The 25,496-nt window shown below is 44.7% G+C and overlaps 1 protein-coding gene across 1 annotated transcript; it reads right to left on the reverse strand.

Annotated features, from left to right (window-relative positions):
• Positions 1–3,496: 3,496 nt before the first annotated feature.
• Positions 3,497–18,125, reverse strand: LOC129339498 (serine protease 27-like). Its single transcript, XM_054994078.1, has 7 exons — positions 17,904–18,125; positions 12,465–12,488; positions 8,845–9,004; positions 7,729–8,000; positions 4,281–4,450; positions 3,614–3,784; positions 3,497–3,505 (listed from the first exon to the last, which is right to left on the reverse strand). The coding sequence occupies exons 1-7, from the start codon at positions 17,956–17,958 to the stop codon at positions 3,497–3,499; spliced, it is 861 nt and encodes a 286-aa protein (XP_054850053.1). The 5' UTR covers positions 17,959–18,125.
• Positions 18,126–25,496: the final 7,371 nt, after the last annotated feature.

The following is a 25,496-nucleotide window of genomic DNA, read 5'->3' on the forward strand; positions in this document are numbered from 1 at the left end:
GGGTAGGTTAGGCGCTGAGAGAGTGACTGGCCCGGCGAGCTTCATGGGTGAGAGGTGATTTGAACCCAGGACTCCCACAACCTAGTCTGAAATTCTAATCACTAAACCTCAGCCACACTCAAGGAACAGTCCCTCTTCGAAAGCCCCTCCTTCTCTGGTTATTAGAGACAATCCCTGTTTTATGGAACCTCCCTGTGGTAAATCACTATCTTTGTATTTGGCCACATCTTTTAAACCACTTACTAGATTTACTTTCCAGGTTCAGCTGTCCCATCCTCCCACCTCCTGGGGTCTATATAACTTCACTCCCTGTGAGACAGGGCTGGATGCATCTTCTCCCATGCACACATCCATGTAAATGCATGAGCACTCAAAAAATAGTGCAATAGCTGGTCATGCCACTGTTACCAGAACTGCTCTTTATTATAATGGGGAATTAGCTATAGCAGTCTGTAACTATTAATATTAAGCGAGGATCATAACCTATGTTTACGGAGGTCCCGATCCCAGACACTCTAGTGAAAAAGAGGCAGACAAGGAGTAAGGTTCAAACACGTGTATTGAGTGTAGCGTAAGCCTAGCTTGCACAAGCATACAGAGAACACACAAGACCTAAGAAATACAGGGTATGAAATACAGAGACGTTCGCATTAGCTGGTTCCCAACGATGATAGGGGGGAATACTCACTTATCCTGGAGCGAAGCAGAGACACAGCAGCGAGGGTGGCCCAATGCCAGCACTGGGACCACAGACGGACAGCAAGGAGGTCTGGATAGGGAATGGCCGGAGCACCGAGTGGTCTGGGAGACCAGCTTAAATACCCCAAAACGTACCCTGGGGCTGGTGCTGTACTTGGTGGTTCTCACAGATTAAAACAAAGGGTCTAATGGGCTACTGAATGGCTTGGATGGGCCACTTTGGTAATCAGATTGTGATAAGTGACACCTCAGGAAGAGGGGACAAAAGAGGGAGGGGGAAATCCAAGTGGGCTGAAAGGATGTTCCAGCGGACAGGGCTTGTCCTGATGTCATCAGCTTCTGGAATGCGGAGGTTCCTTTGAGATGCATTCTCTAAGTGCTTGGGATGGTCAGCACTTAGCTCTTCTCCGGGGCGGCTCCTAAGATATGCAGAGCAGGGCGAGGGGCTCTCGCTGCGGACGTGGTGTGCCCGCTTCACCGAAATGGCTTCTCAAAGCAGTCTTCTTCCCAGGGTCTTCTGGCTGCCTGAGAACATGGATGCCGGCTGGGCATAGCTGGGGCTGGATAGCAGGCTGCCCGGTAGCGAGGGCAGGCTCGGCGACCGGCTCGCGGGAGGCTCCAGGCGGGAACTGACCAGGGAGCGCCTAGCCAGGCTCGCTGGAGGTTTCCCCGGCAGGCGCCCGGCTGCTAGCAGCGGCTTGGGCCCATATGAGGCAGGCTTCCATGGAGGCAGGGGGAACAACACTTTAAAACACAGTCCAAAGCAGGGAACAGGCACGGTCTGTGGCAGATGGCAATGCAGGCACGGGGCACACTTGTAACAGAGTCCAAACACACACTTGGAAGTCCAGATACAGGTCAGGGCAGGGCTGCCCAGAAAGAGAGTTCTTTGTGCAGTTATCCAAACATGGAGTCAGTAAACTACACAGTCTATTGCAGCAGGGTAATTGACACGCAGGCAGGAAGCTGACACGTGTATCAGAATACACACACGTGCACAGCAGTCTTTGGGTGTAGCAGTAAAACAGCAACGCAGGAAACTTTAGCACAGTTCATAGCAGGCTTCAAAGCAGGGGAGGGGGCCTACTTGGCAACACCACCTGATGGTAAGGCTCGATTTGATTACAGACTGGAGGACAATGATGTTTTTCTGGGATATCTTTAACCTAATAAATAGTAAATACCTTCCAGGATTTTAAGGCACAGTAGGACAGTTTATCACAGAGTAAACAAATATTGGGTTGGGTCCAACCAGCTTTTCTGCTAGTGATGAAGGAAGGAAGGGGTCCTCCTTTGACCAATAGAATTTAAGCTGTGCTATGGATGATGCAACGTGCATGGACAGGAATAAGGAAAGGAACTGGATGAGAGGGCACCGGCTGAATCCAATCAACCAGATGGAAGACAACCTCAATAGTAGCCTTGTTCACATGTTAGAAAGTGAACACATGTACATCCTGCCTGTATGTGCATACATCTGTTTGTAAGAAAGAGTCAACATGCATTCACTTAACCAATGAAAACAAAGAAGAGTAACTGGATACACGTGGGGTTTGCATCACACATTCAGCTGTACATGCATTGACTGCAACATGAGAATTGCTCACAAAGGACAATCAAGTGTACATTGTACATAGATTGTATATGTGTTCGCTGTAATTCATGAACAGGGCTAATGTGCCATTGGGGTAGGGAGGTTTGGACAGCAATTCTTCATATGATAATTGGAGGTGTTTGTAGCATGCCTATTTTCATCTGTGAAATCTTGTAGGACATTAAAAACTTGGGGGGGGGAATAATAACAACAATAAAGTGCAAGTAGCTTCTCACTTCATAAGGTGACAGAAGGTGCTGTGTTCCCCAGGCATATTCTTAGATCCAGAGGAGTTAGCCATGTTAGTCTGTAGTAGCAAAATCAAAAAGAGTCCAGTAGCACCTTTAAGACTAACCAATTTTATTATAGCATAAGCTTTCGAGAATCAAGTTCTCTTCATCAGATGCCTGATCAAAAGCTTATGCTATAATAAAATTGGTTAGTCTTAAAGGTGCTACCAGGCATATTCTGTATTCACTGTGGGACAAAAGCCAAGCTAGTCATTTAGCAGCTGCCTCTAAGCCAGGGTTTATCTCTGTTTCTGTGGTGACCAGCTTTCATAGCAAACCCGCCCCCCAGGCTTACTATTCCCTTGCTGGTGGTAGAGAATCCCCCCACCACCACCACTCAGCTAGCTATTGAAAGTAAAAGTGCAGGAGATGGGAGGCCAACTTCAGCAGCATTCCAACATGCTGATGTCACTTCTTGTGCACCTGGAAATGACATCAGTGGGTCACTGGGGGATATCAGGGGCACTCTGGTATTTGGGCAAAACTCTAGCATCCCCACTATCCCTTAGCGTAGTCTTGCCAGGTGCCCACTGAAGACAAACTAACTTCCAGCGGTGTGCCATTCTGCCTGCCAATTGTTCAGGAAGTGATGTCATCATGCTGGCTGCAGGAGCGTTTCCATGCTTCACACAGGGCCAATTTCAGCCCAGAAACCCCAGCCTAGAAACCCCAGTAAGTAACACCCTCCCTCACTGGTTGCCAAGGAGACCTGGCAAGCCTACCCCAGTGATTTGCTGGCATCACTTCCAGATGCAGAGGGCAGGACATCAACACATCACTGGAGGCGTAATGATGTTTTTGAGGAGCGCACCCCCCCCATAACCCAGTAATTCCCTACCCCCACCAGTTGCCGGGGGGGGGACCTGGTAAACCTACCACCACCCCACACAAACACAATAATATTGTCACCTCATCATGGATTCTAGATGCAAAACAGAAGGAGTGAAATAGAACAAATGAGAAGTGAAACAGAACAAATGAACGAACAGCCAGTGAAACGGTTCCCTCTTCCATATAAAGTGATCTGCACAACTCCAAACTTCAGGTCTGGAATACGCTGTTGCAGCCAATCCTCGTAACTCATGACTCTGGTGTAGACGCCAGGGCGGTACTGCTTTGCACAGCCTTCTCCCCAGCTCACAATCCCAACCACAAACCAGGAATTGTTTTGGGCACAGACCAAGGGCCCCCCAGAATCACCCTAGAAACAAAGAATAATGGGAATAATACTAGCTGAGAGTTTACCTGCTACTCCAATGTTTCTTGGCCAGAAAGTGACCTCGTTGGTGTTTCGTCTGTGGACTGTATCACCCACCCACTCCCCACAATTCATTTCAGCTCTGGTCAGAACCACCTGTCAAGTGCTGGGGCAGCCAGGGACTCCAGCTCTAGGATGGAAAATTCCTGGATATTCGGGAGTGGATCCTGGGGAGGGCAGGGTTTGGGGAGGGAAGTGACCTCAGCAGGGTATAATGCCATACACCCTCCAAAGCAACCATTTTCTCCAGGGGAACCGATCTCTGTTGTCTGGAGAGCAGTTGTAATTCCAGGAGATCTGCAGGCCCCACTTGGAGGCTGGCAGCTATAGAGTAATGGTTACATCATTTCTAGGATAATAGGCCTTGGAGACATATCGGGAAGGTTCCAAAAACACCCAGGCGGCCTACCCCATTAAAAACAACAGCAAAACAGCTTACCTGGCAAGAATCTTTTTTCCCACGTTCATATCCAGCACAAATCATGTCATTCAAGACTGGTGTGGATCCTGTGGAATTTGGTTGACTTATGTTGTACAGCTGGTTGCATTGTGCAGCAGTAAGTAAGGGTACTTCAACCGCTTGCAAGGTCTTAGGGGAAGGGAGTGGCTCTATAAATGCAAAAGAGAAGAAAATGAGCATCCTCACTGAAACAGGCCACCATCCGGTTATTCTTTAGAGGAACTCAGGTGAACTCTAGGGAAAATATAGTATTGTTTTTTAAAGACTACCTGTTAGAATTTGGGGCACAAATCATGGTATTGGAATTGACCGGTGCTTTAAAACCTGGGCACAGGAGTAAATTTCCCTTATAAACTTTTCTGCAATATGTATTCACCTGGAGAGGCCCTCCTTTGCATTCTATTATTCACAAAAGCTAGAGTGATGTATATGAGGAATAAGGCCTTGTCACTGGTGGCACCTTCCCCATCTAACTCCTTTTCTAAGTGGACGTGCCAAACAGAATCCCTCAATAATTTTTTTTAAAGGTAAAAGCATTTTTGGATTGTGAGTGCATATTCTTCTGTGATTTTTAAACAAGTTTTCTAAAAACTGGAAAGGCACTGGCTGCACACTTCTCCTTATAACTCTGCAGCAAAAAGGGCTAGAAACGTATGGCTTTAAAGAGCAAAAGTTAGGAATTAATACATTGTTGCAATAGATCATTACAATGGGACAATGCTCTACTGATTTAGCTGTTCCAGATTGTTTTTTAAAAGCACACTAGTGGTAGGGGATGCGGGGTGCCAGTGCCAGAGGCATGTAAAAAGGGAAGTGTGGAGAAAATGTCCATGAGGATGCACTCTCGCCACTGTGAATGCCTCAGCATCTGCAGCAGCAATGATAACAACAACACAAAGATTTGTCTCTGTGCTGAAGCAGACCATGAGTGCGAGAGAGGAAATGAGAGAGGAAGACAAAAGATGAAGATGAGGTTGCTATGATAAAGTTGAAGGTGGTAACAACTAAACTAAAATAAAGATGGCCATCCATAAGATCAGGAGAATCAACGTGAAGGAAAGGGGGGGGGAGGAATGCATTCCACAATCTTCCAAACTAAGTAAACATGACACAAACCAAAAAAATATTTTAAAATAAAATGATCTAAGGTGTGGCTCTTTCAATAACAGTTTTAAAAAAACATTAAATATATGTTTCATTAAATAGTAGAGAGCAATTCATTTTGATCCCTTCTTGATTCATTTATCCAGGTACTAGTGTGAGTGTGTCATGAACCACTGCTGAAATGAAATACTGAAATTAGTCAACCAAACTGATCCGCAGCTGAAATAGGGTTGCCATCGAAGTGGAGAAAAAATGTTCTGCCCCTTTAAGAGAGGGCTCATGGGCAGAAATAGAAAGCTGAAGCCTTTCATGGCATGGAGGTTCAATGATTACATTACCTGGTAGATGCAATCTCATTGAGCCTCTCAATTGGAATAGGGTTCCCCTCCTCCCCCCCCCCCCCCCCGGTATTTGGCAACCTTAAAATGAAATGGATCCAGATTGTGCCTAGTTTAACAGCCCTAATTCAGGCTTTCAAATTTGCCTTGGGGTTTTTTTTTCCCTCCCACTTGTCATTCTTAACATTCAGCATTGTGGCACAGTGTTCGTCGTCACATGTGACATTCAGCATTGTGTCGCAGGTGTTCCTCTCCAATTTGCTTCAACTGTGAATGCTCAGGACTTTTCACATTTCACTCCACCAAAGATCATAATCCATCAAGTCCTTGTAGTAAAGAATTGCAAAGAATGAAAGCATTGATATTTGGAGCAGAGGAAGCAGCTGTGTTGTGGTTAGGGTTGCCAGGTCCCCCTGACCTCCCAGTGGGGGGGGCACCTGGCACTTACCTTGTTGGTCCTCTCACATGTGCATGCTCCTAGGAGGCATGATGTCATCACTTCTGGAAGTGGCATCATCACACCTGTGGTGAACATGTCAGCTGTGCACTGGCCCCAGGTAGGTTTATTGCCTCCCAGGCCAGTTCCCTGAGGCCTCCCCCCCCCCCCACCGGATAGGTGAGTGGCAGCAGGGAGAAGCAGCTGGGAGTGGGGGATCCCCTGCACCCACCAGGAGACCTGGCAGCCCTAGTTCATAGAATCATAGAGTTGGAAGATACCTCCAGGATCATATAGTCCAATGCACAATGCAGGAAATTCACAACTCCCCACCCCGCATACCTCCAGTTATCCCTGTTTCATGCCCAGAAAATGGCAAAAAACCTTCAGGATCCCTGGCCAAACTGGCCTGGATAAAATTGCTTCCTGACCCCAACGTGGCAATTGGTATTACCCTGGGCACATAAGGAAGGGCCAGGAGCATTGATGTAACCCTTCCTGCCCTCCCTCTCATGATCTGCCTAGGTTCACAGAATCAGCATTGCCATCAGATGGCCATCTAGCCTCTGCTTAAAAACCTCCAAAGGAGAGCCTGCCACCTCCCGAGGAAGCCTGTTCCACTGAGGGACTGCTCTAACTGTCAGGAAGTTCTTTCTAATATTTAGCTGAAAACTCTTTTGGTTTAATTTCAACCCATTGATTCTGGTCCAACCTTCTGGGGCAACAGAAAACAACTCCGTGCCATCCTCCATATGACAGCCCTTCAAGTACTTGAAGATGGTTATCGTATCACCTCTCAGTCGTCTCCTCTCCAGGCTAAACATACCAAGCTCCTTCAACCGTTCTTCATAGGACTTGTTCTCCAGACTCTTCACCGTCTTCATTGCCTTCATTGCCATTGTTCCAGCTTGTCTATACCCCTCTTAAAATGTGGTGCCCAAAACTGAGCACAATACTCTAGGTAAGGTCCAACTAAAGCAATACCATCACTTGATGTGATCTGGGCACTATACTTCTATTAATACAGCCCAAAATCACATTTGCCTTTTTAGCTACCGTATTACACTGCTGACTCATGTTCAGTGTATGGTTTACTAAGATGCCTAGATCCTTTTTGCACATACTACTGCCAAGACAAGTCTATGATTCTAAGTTGTATATACTTAAATAAAACCTGTTTGGTCTCTTAAAAAGCAGTTCTTTACAGAACTTGGAGGGGTCTCAGCTGCTTCACTAACAAGTTGGGGATCATAGACTTCATCACCATTTTTGCCTCATATATTAGCTGCTGCTTTAAATATGTACTCCTATGTACAACCATCGCTTCATGCTGTCTAATGTTAGTCCTAGAATTGATTATGTCTCTACTATGTCTTGGATCCTTGCTAATGCTATGTCTTCAGACTTGTATATGTTTACCTTATGGTATTGTATTGAAATGTACGTACTTGATACTGATTGTATTAACCTCATACTGTGTAATCCGCCTTGAGCCTCAGTGAGAAAGGTGGACTATAAATGATGTAAATAATACATTAACAGTTCTCACCACCAAACTTGATGTGTCCCCATCCTGTTACCCAACAGCCCATGCCCTCGGCGAACTCAGCAGAGGAATCTGGCACACACACAGGGAGGAAGTATGCAGTGTATTTCACAGGTCTTTGGAGCCACAAAAGAGCAATGTCCCCTGGTGATCCAATTCCTAAAAATGCACTGTTGAGGACTATTCTGGTGACACGGATCATCTGGGCATTGGGGCTTGGGTTCTCGAGTTCATATTCTCCCAGGGCCACTGCGATGTCTGAGCGCGGAGTCTTGCTGGGAAACAGAGAGGAAACAAAGCAAAATTGCTTTTGTAACTTGAACATGCAGCCATTTCTGAGGCATAGCATCTGATTAACAGCTGCATTCAGGACCAACAGAATTAAGCACCTAGCAGGTGGTCCACCCCAATAGGAGAAACTGTGTTCATTACCCATTTCCCAAATGTCTAGAGGTACTGAAGGAAGCACATGTGCTGCTGCTGCTGCTTCCAATGACTCTTCTCAGTCAGCGATAGTGTTGCCAGCCTCCAGGTGGTGGCTGGAGATCTCCTGGAATCACAACTGATCTCCAAGTGACAAGGATCAGTTCCCTTGAATAAAACGGCTGCTTTGGAGGGTGCACTCTGTGGCACTATACCCCATTGAGGCCATTCCCCTCCCCAATCCCGACTCTTTCAAGGTTCCACCCCCCAAATCTCCAGGAATCTCCCAACCATGACCTATCAACCCTCAGCACTTCAGTGCTCCCATCTTGCTCCTTGCTCCATTTACACCCACCTGGCACCAACGGGGCTAAAAGGAATGCAAGAAAGTTTCACTCAGCTCCAGCAAAGCCACAAATTGGGGAGCAAGGGGGGGGGGGAGAAAGGAGCCAGAACTAGGAATCAATATGGCTACAACTAGGAGGGAGAATAAAACCGGGGCGGGGGTGTGTGTGGCTGCAACAGGAAAGGGGGGAAGAGCTGCAATAGAAAGTCCCATGGACTCCGTGTGCCAAAAGGTCTATGAAAACCTGCAGCCAGTCCGGGCCACGCTGTGTATGGAAGAATTATCCCCCAAGGCCAAATTGCTTCCAGAATGCGAGAGAATGCAGAGCCTGCTGCCAGGCAGATACTCACAAGAAGCAGTGGGCAGCTGACAACACCCACTGCTCTGCCACAAGAGACCCGCCGCAGAAATGTTTCCCACGCGAACGGATGCTGACCTGCCATGGCCAGGCTCCAATCTTTGCATTTTGGCCACCCACAATTCGAGAGGTCATTACTGGCTGGCCACAGACTAGGGGAGTCAGAGAGAAAGAGAGAGAGAAGGGGAAAGTATGAGCGCAACTAAGTAACCTGGGGCCAGGGTTGTTGTGATGGACGCTGTTTTCGGTCCCCATTAGGGACAGAGACTGGGAATGAATGAATGAATGAATGAATGAAATGGTTCTTCAAGTAATCATGACTAGTTTTTTTCTCCCCATCTAATTCCCAGAACAGGACCAAACACATGAATCCCAAGTCCTATCTCTGCTTCCTCACACTTTACTTTACCTTTCAAAACTGGGATGCCCACATTCAATGCAAACAACTGAAGCAGGGACAGATGCAGATATTTGTGGGTCATGGCTCCCTTCCTCTTCTCCGACACCTCATTTTGTTTCAGATGCATAGGTGTGGTGGTCTGCAGTAGAAGAGCAAGATTCAGGTCCAATAGCATCTTAAAAACCAACTAGGTGTCCAGGGTATGAGCTTTCGAGAGTCAAAGCCCCTTTACTGAAGAAGAGAGCTTTGACTCTCGAAAGCTCACACCCTGGACACCTAGTTGGTCTTTACTGAAGAAGGGAGCTTTGACTCTCGAAACCTCATACTCTGGATACCTACTTGGTCTTTAAGGTGCTACTGGACCTGAATCTTGCTCCTCATTTTGTGGCTGTTTTCTTTTTCCTCCCACTCTTGCTCCTTCCACATAAACTGCTGGGTGACTTTTGGGCCAGTCACTCTTTCTCAGCCTAACCTACTTCATAGAGTAAGTTATCCATACAGGTTTTATGGATAAAATGGAGGCAGGAAGAATAATGTGAGCCATGTTTCCCCATTGAGGGGGAAAGTGGGTATAAATATCAAAATAAATAAATACAAATATTTCATCAGCCTTCTAATTGGCATCCTGCTGTTCCTCCATGTGGCTCAGGGTGGGGTGCAAAGGATGCTTTCACCACAGCCCTCTGAGTAGGATTCCCAGTTGCCCACTGGTGGCAGGCAGGCAATCTCCCAGTTGTTTGCTCTCTTGCCCGGCGATCACTGGCAATTGGCAGGAGATGCCAAACCACCTGATAATCACCCACCACCAGCAGGTAACCCAGGCAAGTACACAGCAGGCACACTCCTGGCAGGCCACAACGACATCACTTCCTGGAATGACATCATCGCACCAGTGACGGGCATGCTCTCATGTTTCACAAGGGTCAGTTTTGATCCCCAACAGGCTGAATTGGTTCTGTGCAAATCACAGCAACATGTCCAACATCAGCGCAATAATGTCACTCACATTAGCGCCTGGAATGCATGCGTGCATCATCATCCTGGGAAGTACCGGGTCCCCCCCTCCCACCAGGAAGATATAGGGACCTGGCAACCCTTCTTCTGGGGTAGGTTGTACTGAGAATTTATAGCTGGCCCAAAGTGATCTAGTGAGCATCACAGCTGAGTGGGTATTCAAGCCTCAGAAGTCAGTGTCAGTGGACTGCAAAAAATCACAGTCCTACTGTAATATTTTGCATGTAATGTGTTTAATTTAGATTTTATTTCCATTTGTTAATATGGTGTTTCTAAATATTTGTTACTGAAGATTTAAATGCAGACCTCTGAGGAAAGAAGGAGAGGGGCTGGATGAGTGAGTGGAATGCAATTTGATGTCACTGTACCCTTGGGGTACAATTTTTCATTAGTGCTGAGCAGGGCTTTTTTTCTGGGAAAAGAGGTGGTGGAACTCAGTGGGTTGCCCTGAGAAAAAATGGTCACATGGCCGGTGGCCCCGCCCCCTGATCTCCAGACAGAGGGGAGTTGAGATTGGCGTCCGCGCCACTTGGCGCGGAGGGCAATCTAAACTCCCCTCTGTCTGGAGATCAGGGGGTGGGGCCACCGGCCATGTGACCATATTCAAGAGGTTCCGGAACTCCGTTCCCCCGTGTTCCCCCTGAAAAAAAGCCTTGGTGCTGAGGGAAAGTTTTTCAGTCATCTTTTGTATATCTCAGAAAGGTTATTCTGCCTAAGGCAAACTGTGCAGAAGCCTGAAAAAGGTTTTATTCTAGTTGAGTCAAGCAAACTGCGCGGAGCCTGAGAGACAGTCTGTGTCTGTGTGTCTGGTTGTCAGTCTTTGAGTGTCACAGAGAAAGGATTCAAGCTAAATCAGGCAAATTGTGTGGAAGCCTGTGGGTTTAATTTTGTCTCAGGCAAACTGTGTGTGCGCCAGAACCAGTCTGTGTATATCTGAGAAAGAAATCACTTTATTTAGGTCAAGCAATCTGTCTGGAAAGGCCTGAGTGAATGAATCTATGTTTGTGTGCATTAGATGAAAGCACATTCTGTTAGAGAAGATCTGTGTGGAAAATTAGTCTGTATGACTGGGCTTGTGAATATATAACTGTCTTTGAAACCACCAAGCTTAAGAACTATTCTGAAACCAATACACTTATCAAAATTCTGCAACCATCACACTTATGTACTTCCAAATACATCACAACCATCCTCACACGCTGACTATTCTGTCACACTACCATCTATAATAAAGCCTTCCTGTAAGCAGAAGAGATCTAGGGTGAAAGCCTTTGGGCATAGCAAAAACCTTTTGGGGAAACAGTAATATATAGGTCAAACAAACAGAAAAAGGGTGAAGATGTTCCCAAGGTATAAACCTGGCTAAAGCAGAGAACACCTGGTGATCTTTGTGAGTGGAAATAAAAGGAATGTAGATTGGGACCAGAGCCCTCCTGAGGTATAAGTTTAAGGTAAAGTAAAGAGGAGCTGGACTTAAGGTCCAAAGGCAAGGCTGTAATAAGGTTCATAAGGTTTAAAAACAAATTAAAACAAAGAATAATTCGTTATACCTACCTTACAAGTGAGGATTACCAATAGGGGTCAAGTGCTTTGCACATTTCAAAACACTACAAAGGAATGGGCCACTGGGGGAAGCACGTGCACCAACACTCCTTTGTGCCAAATTTTACGAACCATGAACCACAAACTTTCACAAACCTGCCCCCCACCCCCGTTCATGAACCAGTTCTTTTGGTTTGTGAGTCATGTCCAGGTCAGAAAATCGTCACTTCCGGGTCAGCAGAAGGTCACTTCTGGGACAGCAGAAGGTCACTTCCAGGTCAGCCCAGGAAACTGATTGATCAGCACCAGGCTGTCTGCAGTATGAACCAAACAAACCAGCCTAAAGTTCGTGGCAGTTCATCAGAAATGGGATCTGATGAACCACTGGTTCGCAAACCATGAACTGGCCTGGTTCATCATGAATTTTGGTTCGTATTTTGGTTCATGCCCATCTCTAATCAGGACTGATAAAACATCACTGTTACAGCCTCCTTCCTTTTCTGAAGAGCTTAAAACTCCTTATCAATAGACCTTCCACCCCTCTCTCCAGAAACCCCTTTCCTTTCAAAGCCAAGGACTGAGTAGAATCCAGCATTATATGAAGTTAGTGTTATATAAATACATCTTTTTTACTGCAAACATAGATTCTGTCTTACCTGAAGGCATGGTATCAGCAGCCCCTGGAAAAGAATCAGGGAAACAGAGAGTGGTGTTAATATTTAGATGAGAACAAAAAACCAAGATTTTGCTGAAGTATTCCCCCCCCCATTTTTTTCTCAGTTGTTAAAGCCCAAATGACATGTTTTATACAATGCATGACTTTTGCTACAGTGCTACAGGCACCACTGTTGGCTGCCCTCTAATTATTGAGCAGAGTAGACACCACTGTCTCTCACTGTGGTGGTGATGTGAATGCTGGGGGAGGGAGGAAGAGGGCAGGCCTAGCCCTTCCAAGAGCATCTAAAGCTACCCTCGTGAGAGAGAAGGCTGCAATCATTGCTGCTGCCACATGGTGGCAGGCCCTCATGGGGCTTCTCAACAACATGATAGCAGATAGTGGATGGACAGGTGGTTTCTTAAGAGGCCTTCCAGAGAAAAGAGTAAGACTTCCAGGCAATTTTGTGGCACTTCACACACTCTTTCTCTGTACTGATATATTACAATTTCCTCATGAAAGCCATTTTCAAGAGCCCTTTTTGATTGTTACATTGGGGGTGGTGTCCAACTGCACATACGGGGGATGCATGTTACCCTCAATCCTGATCCTCACAATTGCCATTTCTTCTGAACAGGGCATCATGCATATATTCAGCTTCAGTGCGCTAATTAAGAAGCAGAAAATGTACATGGTGCCTATTCAGACAAAACGTGGTGACTGCACATATTGGGAGGTTCGTGGAGAGCATGTGCTCCCCATTGGGTTGCCAATTCCAGCCAGGGAAATCCCTGGAGATTTGGGGGCAGTGCCTCTGGAAGAGGGAATTTGCAGAAGGATTTCACCTAGTATCTCTGGTATACCATAGAATCTGCCATCTGAGGCTGCTGTATCCTCCAGGAGATCAAAACTACAAAAACCACCAGAATTATAATTTAATTTAATTCTGAAAATGCGAAAGTGCTGTGCAAAAATGCAATACTAGTGAAATAACTTAATAACTACATAAATAGGTGTTCATATACAAAAAGTGAGTCCATACATTATATACAAAATACAATAAATACAATCAACAAGTCACTGTCCGAAATATAGGAGTAAAGTGCAATGTTCCAGCAAGGTGGAAAAGCGCTGCTTGGTGGAGAGCCAACCGGATGTCTTCTCATGGAGGTTCACTGTCCCAAAGTGAATACGTTATGGTGCCAATGGGGTATGGCAAGCATTATTTCTGTTTAACCCGTTTCGTGAGGCAAACTCACTTCATCATTGGGCATAAAGCAATTAGGACTGACTATGAAATCCACAACGGTTCTAAGCTCTGCTCTCCCACTGCTCCAAAGTTGGTCCGCGGACTATGTATCTCAGAGAATTTGTGCACTGGGAAGTAGGTCTAGTCTACTATGTGGTAGGGCAAGATGGTCTCCCTCAGGCACTGAATTCTGAGATACCATTAAAGGGCAATAAACTAGTTCTGGTGGGTTTTTTTCCCATTGTTACATGGATGATTACTGTATTTGGATTTTCCGCTTCAGGCTCCAAAAGCAGAGCTTACTTCAGTCCACTTCTGTGAGGAAGTTTTCACAGTTCAAGAGTACATATGCGCAATAGAGGGCATAGTGAAACTCACAGCATATAATTGGGGTGGTCAGATGCAAAGGAAGACTTGGCTCACCTGCCTTTAATTGTTATATAGAATTACAACAAGAAGCAAAGTTCTCATACTAAACAAGTCTACAAGGAAAAGAGGCAACTATAAGGAAGAGGATCTTTGTGAGGCAAGTTTATGTGCTTGTATGCCTCAAAAACAGGAAAGCACTAGAGAATTTTATGCCTTTGAGCAATTTCCAGCCACTCCAGTTTAACTGCACTGAAAGGGATATGGGAAAAAACCCAGCAATTTCCTCATGACCAACAGAAACTTCTAGAATCTTTTGACTAAGCCCAAATGCCAATGTGCATTGGCATTGTTGGGCATTTGCTGAGGCTCATATTCTAACAGAGGGCCCACTGCCAAACTCTGAAGCCCCCTGGCCCTTCAACCAAGCAGAAGAAAACCAGAGTTGCCAGCCATTAGCTGGCAACTGACAAGAGTAATGACAGCAGACCAATGTCATACTATCACTTCCAATGCAAACAAGGAAGTTACATCACCACATTGGTGTGATGCTCTAGGACCCCCCCCCCCCCAAAGCTCTATGGAAGGATCCTAGAGCATCATGTCAACACAATGATGTCACTTCCAGGTTTGTGCCAAAAGTGACATCACACCATCAACATGGTATCTCTCCCCCTCCCCATTTTCCCGCGATGCCCTGCCAAGTAGCAGCAGGGACAGTGGGCAGATGGTGAGAGACCCAGCAAGCCCAGAGAAAACACAGAAGAGAGGAGAATAGAGGAAACTATCATGTAAATGCTTTTCAAAGCAGTGTTATTGTAAGGAAGTCAAAGCAGAGCAAAACATCCATGTGGAAACAGTCCTGGTTGGGCACAGCTGGCAGATCAGGTGAATGACATTTTGAGCTTTAAATACATCACTTTCTAAAAACTGAAAGTGCTCCATTCTTAAAAGAAACTGTCAGTCATTAAACAAATGTCATACATGTAAAAGCCTTGTGTGATCTCCCCCTCCCCCATCCCAAATTTATCTCTCTCACTAGGAGAATTAAAATACAAAGGAGGGTAGAACATGTCTATTTAATTTTAATAAGGAAGCTACTGAATTTGACAGCCTTAGTGTCCTGACTCAAAAATCTCTGTTTGGCTTACATTTTTTCCTTGCACGATATTTCTCGTCCCACCATTTCTTTGGTTATTTCTTTGTGGTAAATTTACAAAAAATTTCAATTTTATTTTTGAAGCAATTTTGTATTATCAGGAGCAAGCAAGAGCATGAACATCACCCCCATCCTGCAGTTACTCCATTGGCTACCTATCATCAGTTACCATGCTCAGTTCAAGGTATTGGTTATCCACATACAAAGCTCTTCAGAGCTTTGCCTCAGCATACTTATGGGACCGGCTCCCTCCCTATGTTCCTCCTCAGCAGTTTCGCTCATCTGAACAGGGTCTCCTGCAGGTGCCAGCCTGCACATGGGCAAAATCAACAGCAGCCCGTACACAGGCTTTCTCTGTGGTAGCCCCTACCCTGAGGAACAGCCTGCCTGAGGAGGTCAGAGCCCCCACTCTCCTAGCTTTCCACAAATGATGCAAAACCGAATTATTCAAAAAACCTTTTATATTCAAAAATTATTCAAAAATGGTTCACTAATCAGTTAAGGACCATAGACTTTACCACTATGTTGCCTTACGTACTACCTGTTGTCTTAAATATGTGCTCCTATGAGCTACTTGTGCTTCATGTGGTCTAATATCAGCCCTAGAATTGCTTATGTTCTGTTTCAGCATTTCTTCAACTTTGTATTGGATTCTTACTAATGCTATCTCTTTATAAACTTGTGTTTATTTACCCTATGTCTTTGTTTGTGGAAATGTCCTTGAAATTGACTGTACTAAACTATAATCTGCCTGGGGTCTCAGTGAGAAAGGTGGGCTATAAATGACTTAAATAAATTTAAAAAATAATTTAAGAAATGCCACATCACAAATAAATTGCAATAGAATTCCATAGAAGAAACAAACAAATGTGGAGCACAAAAAACAAAACAAAACTGGACATAATGAAATGGCTCACTACAAAAACATTTGAAAAGAAATAGAACCAGGAAAGGATATATTTGTACCATTTTAAATAAATCCTGTTTTCAAACCTACATGCCCCTTGAGATGTCAAACACTTCGTTTTACGTGGCTTCAATCTAAGCAAAACTATTTCCATGAGAAGTTTCAGTGCTTACAAATAGGAGGAAGACAGAATCACTGTCTCAAGCATATCCATTCATTTTAAATCTTGATATTAGAAAAGACTGATTTAAATAGCTGGGGTGGGATTAGGGATGACAGCCTCTGACAGTTTCAGGTGGGTAGCTGAGTTCGTTTGTAGTAGAAGAGCAAGATTCAGGTCCAGTAGCACCTTAAAGATCAACTAGATTTCCAGGGGATGAGCCTCTGAGAGTCAGAGCTCCTTTCCTAAGATTTATGAGCCAATTGAGAAGTTTTCATTTAGTTCTCTGTGATACAACGCTCAGTGCATTACTTATATGGTATCTTACTTCAGTTAGACTGAACAAAATCTTTGGTTCTAGAAGATTCATACTCTGGAGGTTCACTTCCAGTTTCTTACACGCAAGCTGAGATGGCAGTTGGCAGAAGTGACAATTCAAACAAAGGTATTGCTGATTATAGGGAAACTTCCCACCCTTCAGGTTCATTGACATTTTGGCACGAAACCCCAAAGAAGTTACATGGGAACTGATTAGTTTAGACAGAGTACAAAGTGAAATTATCCCAGTCTCTGGGAAAAGATACACCATTCGCTGCTTGCAGCTCTCCTCCAAGGACACTTGCTAGAAAAGTGAAAGTAAATATTTTCAACAGATAACAGAGAGGCCCCATTGGCTCTCTTGTATTTCATGGTAGCAGTTAAGATACTCTGAGAGCCAAACTACAAGTGACGTCTTACACAGGTTGGACACTAGTCAGCTTCCCTCAAGTTTTGATGGGAAATGTAGGCATCCTGGTCTTGCAGCTGTAATGGAGAGCCAAGCTGTAAAACCAGGGCGCCTACATTTCCCATCAAAACTTGAGGGAAGCTGACAAGTGTCCAACCTGTGTAAGGCGTCACTTGTAGTTTGGCTCTCAGATGACATATACAGTATACAGAATATAATTTTGGCAAACAGTTATGATTAGCACAAAATGCAAAACACAAGAATGGCAGGTATGCTGGCATATATAAGGAACAATCAGCCCCAGCTCCACAAATCACCCCCAAGTGTAAACTATACACTCTCAGGCACTCTAACAGGCCAATTTGCCTCCTCTTTCTTTCCATTTCATGGATTCTCAGCATTTCATGTCTCTTGGAGCATATTCTGATTTTCTCTGGGCCATATGTTTCAGCATGCCTAGGGTGTGCTCTGAGGATACAAAGGCTTTTACATCAAGAGTAATCTGGTTTTGCTGCATACAATTCTCTCCATATGTATTGGTCTCAAGTACTAGAGCTTAGCTTTAGGATAACCAGGAGTTGTTCCATTGGCTGTTTCACTGACCCATTTGGATGACAATTTTCAAGAGCTTTCTGCATTTCTTATTATCAACCTGCTGGCTAGCCACTAAGATTTCATGGACTCGATATCAGGAGAGCTTGCAATTCCAACTGAGGTGCACCAAAGTGTTGGCAGATTGCCGAGATGAACAAATTCACGGACAAGACTTGCAGAAGAAACAGGAGAAACGGTAACAGGGAAGGAAGCGTGCGGTAAATGAATCGTACAGAAATCAAAATGGTTCGTTCTGTTGAAATCAGCCTTTCACTCACTGTTCAGTGGGAGCAGCAGCAGAAGCAGCAGGAGGATCACTTCATTTCTGGCCATGTTCTTGGTCTCTTCACTTGTCTGGCCAATGTTGCTTATGCAATTTGAAAATCAAGAAAGGGGACTGAGACATTTACAAGCAGAAATTTTCAGGCAGCATCACAAACAGATCAAAGCTTCCATCCCAGAAGGAAAGGGAACGACTGCTCTTCCAAAGGCAAAAAGAACCCAGGAGTCCTGCTAAAGGACAAGCAGGAAAAAAAATTAAAGAATCAACAGAGTCCCTGTGCTTCTAACCAGTGACGCTTGGAGTGAGAGCCCTGGATCTCTGTCCCCCTTTCTGTAGCCTCTGCATGTCTCCTTCCCCAGCTGGGGAGAGAATCCATGAATCCTCCTGGGGTCGGATCCGACCAATTTTTCTGCTGGTGAAAAAGGAAGAAGGGGTCCCCTTTGACCACCAAAAAGGCCATGCTGAGGATCTGCATGGATAAAAACCTTGTGGGACAAGGCTTGTAGTAAGGAGGAGAAACTGGTGAAACTGAGCAAAAAACCTGGCTGGGTCCCACCGCTGGCTCTTAATGCCCCCTATTTTACCTCAGTGCATACACAAGACCCCTAAATATCCTGAGAATTCAGGAAGTCTTACTCCTAGCCCCCCCCCCCAACTACAAAATACTTCCCTTCCCAGAGAACCCAGGAATCCCAGTTCCTCAGCACTGTGCTCTGATCGATGAACCTCTATCTAGGAGACTTTTGAGCAAACTCCTGGATTCTGGTCTCCACAGACTCCCCCAGGATCCACTGCAACTTACCTCTTAAAGCTGCAGAGAGAAGCCACCAGAAGTTCTGGCTCTCTTCTGCTGTTCGCCTTAGCCCTCTAAAACCCTAAGCACACTGAGTAACGATCACCGTCTTCATAGACTCTCTTCAAGCCTGCCCTCCCCTCCACCTGTCAGGGAGCAATTTGCAATGGACACCTAAAGATCGAGGTGGGAACCCAGCAGAAGTAACAATGAGTTTACAGAAGAACCACACCTAGGTGAAGGGATAATGGTGGAGAGCACAGTATGAGGAGGAGGGACTGAGAGGACAACTAAGCTGGAACAGCCTAGGGGAGTTGGGCGGTTTCCCATTGGCAGAATTATGAAAAGACAGTGGGGAGGTGTTAAATACGTGTATAGATGCATCTGGATTCTCAGCTTCTATGCCAGGAGAGGTTTATAAAACTGCACCTGGATCTCACATTGGAAACCAGTTCTCACCTGTCTAAGCCCTCTCCTTGTTTAAACATTAAACAATTCTGCTTTAGGATTAAACCAAGTCTTCTTCAGTTTAATAGACTTTTATAAAAATATTAAACAGAAAGAAGATCGATGAAATTTACTCCAAAAGTCAGGGGACAGAATCAGAAGTCAGGGATGGGGAACGGCAGGGACAGCTCCAAGGATCTGAGCTGGGGGGTGGGGGAGTTCCTAAGCAAAATGATGTCCAGTGCTCCCCCACTAAGCAGATATCTTCTCATCCACATCCTCTGCCCTCCGTTTCACACACCACTTCCTATCCTCTCTCAGGGCAACGAGGCTGGATTAAGAGAGTCAGAGAGTTGCTGTTCCATTCCCTCCAGTGGTCTTTCAAGCCAGGAAATTGGAGATAGTCCCACAGGCCTCTGTGACATCGATGGAGCCTCCAAGATTATCTCCCATTTCCAAGTGGGACAGGTGCCTCTGGAAAGGCAGTGGAGCACAGTGCTTCCATGCCAACCCTTTCTTCTCCCTGGCATCTTTCCCATCAGGAAATGGAAGTCCATTCCGGTCTCCAAGGCTCCTATTTCCTGGAGGGAGAGTCACCTGGGGTGCAACTCTCACAGGAGAGTCCACTTCTTCCCTCAGAGTATTCCTCCAATCAGGGACTGAGACGCTGTCCCCAGGATCCCTATGCTTTTGCTGGGGTCTTGGGGGGGGGGGGGACAAATGACTCAAGAATTGGTGGGATAGGTGACCCACCATGCCTACCCCTGAGACCAGCCATGTAGAGTGGGTTAGAGAAAGAGAGGGTCTGGGAAAGAGGACACCATGCTTCAAATTTCGATATGGTTTTTGAATTTGTGAAACATGATTGCCTGTGGTTGCATTTGTTATGTATTGACCAAGATGGGTAAATAGAAATTTAAATGAGGGGACAGGTTTTATGCAACGGTGGGATCTCTCTTGCTTGAAGTCCCCCCAAGCCTCCCCTAGTCAGCAGAACTTGCTCTTTTCTGTTCAGCTTCCAGCCTTTACATAAGATTAGATCAAGTACTCACCTAATGAACAACAAACCAACTGTATCCCTAGGAAAAAAATTATTCCCAGTTCTCCTCTTCTTATTCCCAGTATGTGCATTGACATTCCACCACCTAAGGTGAGTCTTTTTTCTTCAGTTGGCCCAGGCATTACTGCCAATTCTACAACAAAGTTTGCCTTTATGTGCTGCATGTACACTGAATTGAAACAGGTAACCAAACCCCACCCAAGTATGAAAATTAAGGAAATTTTATGGTTGGCTTAAATAGTAGTTCCTGTTTTCCACACCAACATAAATTATACTTATATATCCATATTGCATAATTGAATTTTGAATCCCTTGAGCATTAATTGAAATTAGGATTCTGTACTTCCCACACTGCTGCACAAGCAGAGATTTTCTGTGCAATCCTAAACAGAGTTACTCTAGTCTAACCCCAATGAAATCAGTAGGCTTAAAAAGGCGTAACTTTGTTTAGGATTGTACTGTTTGTGATGATTGCACAATATCTTACCTTTAGTGATGTTGGATTTTACCTTTCCTTTGGGGCGGGGGGAGAATATTTTTTTTCAATACAAAAAGGAGATACAGAAAAGAAAAGGCAAAAGGGAACAAAAGTTTACATTTAAAAGAAAATTAAAGATTTGCATTCCAAGGACTATCAAGGACTATCAAAATGCAAATAACCATATCACATTTAAAGTATAATTTTCAGGTATACAGCAAAAACATACTCAGGAATTTTTCCTCTCTCCATCCTAATAAACCTCCTTGTTAGACCAACCAATGTTTAATAAACTAAAAAGAAAAGTTTTCTTATGGCTACAATGGCATTGCTTTCATCAGTGTGTGCTGAAGCCTTTGGTAAGATTAGAAAAATAATTTATGTTAAAATCTGAAGGGGGAGTTAAGTGTTCTGAATTCAGAAGAAAACCCAAGGAGGTATAATAACATAACATTCAATTGTATATACCACCTTTCAGGATGACTTAACACCCACTCAGAGCAGTTTACAAAGTGTGCTATTATTATCTTCACAACAATCACCCTGTGAGATGGGTGGGGCTGAGATTGCTCCGAGAGAGCTGTGACTGTCCCAAGGTCATCCAGGTGGCTTCAAATGGAGGAGTGGGGCCGGTTTGGTGTAGGGGCCAAAAGTAGCAAACATCACCCATGCAAAAAAGGCCATGGATCAGAAAGAACTTAGAAATTAAGAAGGCCCATCTAGGTGTGAAAACAATCAGGAAAAACAGACCAGGGTCACCAGGCTCCTTTTTTGATCTTTCAGCCAGTTATCAAAAAAGCAAGGGACCATTTTTCTCCTCCTCAGGTTTTGGAAGTTACATACCTGAGCTGATCTGATCATCTGAAAGATTTCAGAAGATTGTCAGTACTTCATTAGCTTGCGGCAACTGAAGTTCCAAGTGGCACTGTTCAAGTCTAATCTTTTAATTACCAGGATACATTCACTAGATTCAGCAGCAAAACAATAACAGACGTATTTGGCTGGAATTTAGAGGTATTCGGTACCACTAAGAAGGAACTATTTTTCAGGAAGGACTTTGACATTGGCTGGATAGAACTAGATATCCTCAAGATGAGAGGTCTGCAAATAACCAGTCCACACATATGCTGTTAGTGGTAAGACTTGCCCTCACAGTATTAAGAAGGCTTATGAATATGGCTATTCAATAAGCCCCTTCTTTGAATGTGTTTCAAACACAAAGTACTGCCCAAGCAAGCAGAAATATGGAAGGCAGATTCCAGCCAGAAGAAAGAACGTGCTAGCATGTGAGATGTCAGGCGAGGCCAGCTCTCAACCCCCATGGCTCAGAGTTGTTTAAAGATCCTAAAACAAAAGGTCTTCCCTACTGATCTCCCCTGATCCACTCTCCTATTCTCGCCTATTCTCAGGACTCTGATAGCCTCACCCACCTATACTTGATAACTTTAGTTCCGCCCGGGAAGACTTTATCAAACCTTCCCAGTTAATTGTCTCACCCCAGAGACAGCTTCTCAAACCTTTGTCCTACCCTGGGAACAACCATTAAGTCATTATTTGGGGGGCAGAAGATGCAGTCTTGCCCCAGGGTACATTCCACAGCATAACTGGACTACCCCTCTGCCATAGCTGTGTGCATGCTCCCAGATCCTCAGTTTGGACCTCGGTTCGAGCTCTTCCACATTGGACCTGGGACCTCGGTTTGAGCTCGGACCTTGGTTCAAGCTCTTCCACAGTGACATGCTGGTTGCTCAATGCTCTCTCTCTCGGACACCCTCTTCTGGATGGTAACTATCACCCAATCCTTCAAACTCTGTCCAGTTTTCACCACTGCTTTCGAGTTAGCTCTGAGTGTGTGTTGTGTGTGTTTTTGCATGTTGTTGATGTTTATTCTTTTCAATTAAAAACTCTTTTGGTTGAAACATCTGTCTGTTCATTGAAAGAGTTCTCTAGCTGGGACAACCCTTGTATACACAGGTGGAGATCCTGAAGTTACCCACCTTTCGCTGTCTCTCATTGCATGCTAATTCCCCCAACTCACAAGGAGACCTTCTTATAGGGTAACAATGCATATGTATATTGACATGATAAAGTATTTATTTATACCCTGCTTTTCTCCTGAATGGACCCAAAGCACCTTACAACATCAATCTCCCGTCCTCCATTTTATCCTCAAAACAACAATCCTTTAAGGTAGGTTAACCTGGAAGATTGCCCAAGGTTACTCAGTGAGCTTTAAGACAGAACGGGAATCTGAGTGTGGGTCTAGTCCAGTGTTCTAACCACTCCAGCAATGACACTCAGTGGCTTAGGAGCCACACATGGCTCTTTGACATGTCACACGTGGCTCTTCTGAGCACTGTTGCCCATGACATCTGTTGCCACATTCCAAGAAACTGGGCAGTTTCTTTAAAAATTGGAAACATTTGATCATTAGTATAGGCCCAAGATGAAACTGTTTTATTTTTAAATTACAACACTTGTTGGTGGCAATTATATCGAAGTTGTGCAGGTATAGGGGTTTTGTGTTTGAGGCTGGTCATCATAGGGCCAAGCTACACATGACGAATGACACTTGAACGGCAAGTGGATTGAGTGGAGGGCAAGTGAACAGGGAGAAATACACTTGCTGTTCAAGTGTCATTCGTCATGTGTAGCTTGGCCCACACATTGCTGAATAAAATGGAATGGGGTGTATCACTGTAGAATACTAATCCATAAAACAAAATGCCCAATAGTGTGTGTCTGGGGGGGGGGAGGAAAATAACTTTAGATGCTCAGAGGTTCTCTGGTAACTGAAGATGTTATATTATTGTTTGTACATATTTGGGGTAGCATGCAGGGCATGCAGTAGTTACGTAGCTCTTTTAGATAATGGGAAATACTAAGAGGGTTCTCCATGATCTCGGCTTTATGCTTGTTTAAAAATTTTCTGCTACCAAACCAATTGTATCTGTTTCCCTGACCATTCTAACTGTTGTTCATTATTGTATTTTGCTCAGTGAATGTCCTAGCACTCAATTATATTGTATTTTCACTCACACTGTTGTAAGCCACCTTGGATCTCAGTGAGAAAGGCTGACTATAAACAGATGATGATGATGATGATGATGATGATGATGATGATGATGATGATGATGATGACGATGACGATGACGATGACGATGACGATGACGATGACGATGATGATGGTGGTAACTATGATAATCCACAGAGTGAGTATTACTGTACTATACCATACTGGCTCTCCCTACTTGAACCACTTGAATTTAGAGCAGGTGATATCATGCCTATTAAGAACAGAAAATGTCAATACCCTCCTCTTTCACATACACACCCTCCCAATAAATAAGCACTCAGACAGTAAATGTGTCTGAGCATGTTTAAAGTTGCCCCTAGTTTATTGCAAGGACAATCAGACCCACGGTGAGATCAAACATTCTATTAAACATTCTTAGGGAAATGTTCTGGCCAACTGATTTATGCAAGGTGCTTTGGAGGTCAGGGAAGGCTGTTGTAGCATAAGGGAATGCAATATTCTGCAGGAAAGGGGCTTCCGGGATGGGTAGTGATCCTAGGGGTGGGGCTATGTACTAAACGCTAGTGTCCCTAGTTTCATCTGAGATACATTAGGGAATGGAAAAAGACTCCGCTCCAATCCCTGGCATGCCACATGGAGGTAAAAGGACTGGGGAAGACCTAGGCCTGCCAACCTCCAATAGGAGCCTACAGTTCTCAGGGAATTACAGCTGAGACTGTATTGATCAGTTCCCCTTGGGAAAAAATGGCAGCTTTGGAAGGGCAAATCTATGTCATGTTCCCGTTAGCTTCTTTTCTTCCTAAATTCCACCCTCCCTAGACTACGCCACCAAATCTCCAGGAATTTCATAACCCAGAGCTGGCGACCCTAAGGCCTCTGTCTGATGTTTTATAGAATCATGGCCAGGCATTGAAATCAATGAGCTTAGACTGGAGTACCTCTGCTTAGGATTGCACTGTTTGTTTGTTGCACAGGACTTATTCTCCATCCAGGTGATCAATGCAAGCCCCCAAATGCCTGCAATACCACTGAGGCTGGCTGGCACTGAGGGATAAGGCAATAGGCACAGCTTATGCCCATTGTCTGTAGCACAGTCCAGTGCCTGGCTAAGTAGAACATTTGTCTTTCTCCACCCCTTTTGTTGGCTTGAACACCAATATCCTCACAGGTAGACATTTTTGACACACAGACCACAATGGTTACCTGTCTTTGCCATAGATATAATCCAGTGGCCTGACTAGTTAAAAAGGAGCTTCATCAGTTCTAGCATACGTCACAGCTCTCAACCTGTTTACACAGCACTTCATTTTCTCTTCCTCCATTATATCTACTCAACAACCCTGTGAGGTAGGTAGACCATGAAAGTGTGACTGGCCCCAGCTTAGCCAGAAAGCTTCATGGTGGGATGCAGGAAGGATTTGAACCTGGCTGCCCCACATGTCAGTCTGGCACGCTACTACACCACGCTTTACAATAGACTTTTAAACCAAACATAGATTTTTCAATACCACATTACCAAATGATCTTTTGCCCTCTTTCATTCATGTCAGTAAGTTAATGTTTCAACGTACCTATTTCTGGGGGCTTCTCTTTTCTTTGGGTGGTTCCCCTTTTGGAATGAAGAGACACTGTAAATACATAGAGGTAGATCTATTTTTTTAAAAAAAAATTCACCCCATCAGGCACTCTGCACATGCTTGACAGTCAAAACAAAAAACAGAAGATAGCATGTCTGGTTCAAACCAGGAAGTGAGTATATTTATTTTGAGTGAT

The sequence above is a fragment of the Eublepharis macularius genome, chromosome 12 (genome assembly GCF_028583425.1).
Source record: "Eublepharis macularius isolate TG4126 chromosome 12, MPM_Emac_v1.0, whole genome shotgun sequence".
Lineage (NCBI taxonomy): Eukaryota > Metazoa > Chordata > Lepidosauria > Squamata > Eublepharidae > Eublepharis > Eublepharis macularius.

What these genes read in the sequence shown, in the direction of transcription:
- LOC129339498 (XM_054994078.1), bottom strand. Translation starts at nt 17,958, where the DNA reads ATGGCCAGAAATGAAGTGATCCTCCTGCTGCTTCTGCTGCTGCTCCCA. An exon ending in GCTGCTGCTCCCACTGAACA is followed by an intron (nt 12,489 to 17,903) that starts GTGAGTGAAAGG and finishes ATTCTTTTCCAG; the next exon opens with GGGCTGCTGATACCATGCCT. An exon ending in TGCTGATACCATGCCTTCAG is followed by an intron (nt 9,005 to 12,464) that starts GTAAGACAGAAT and finishes TGACTCCCCTAG; the next exon opens with TCTGTGGCCAGCCAGTAATG.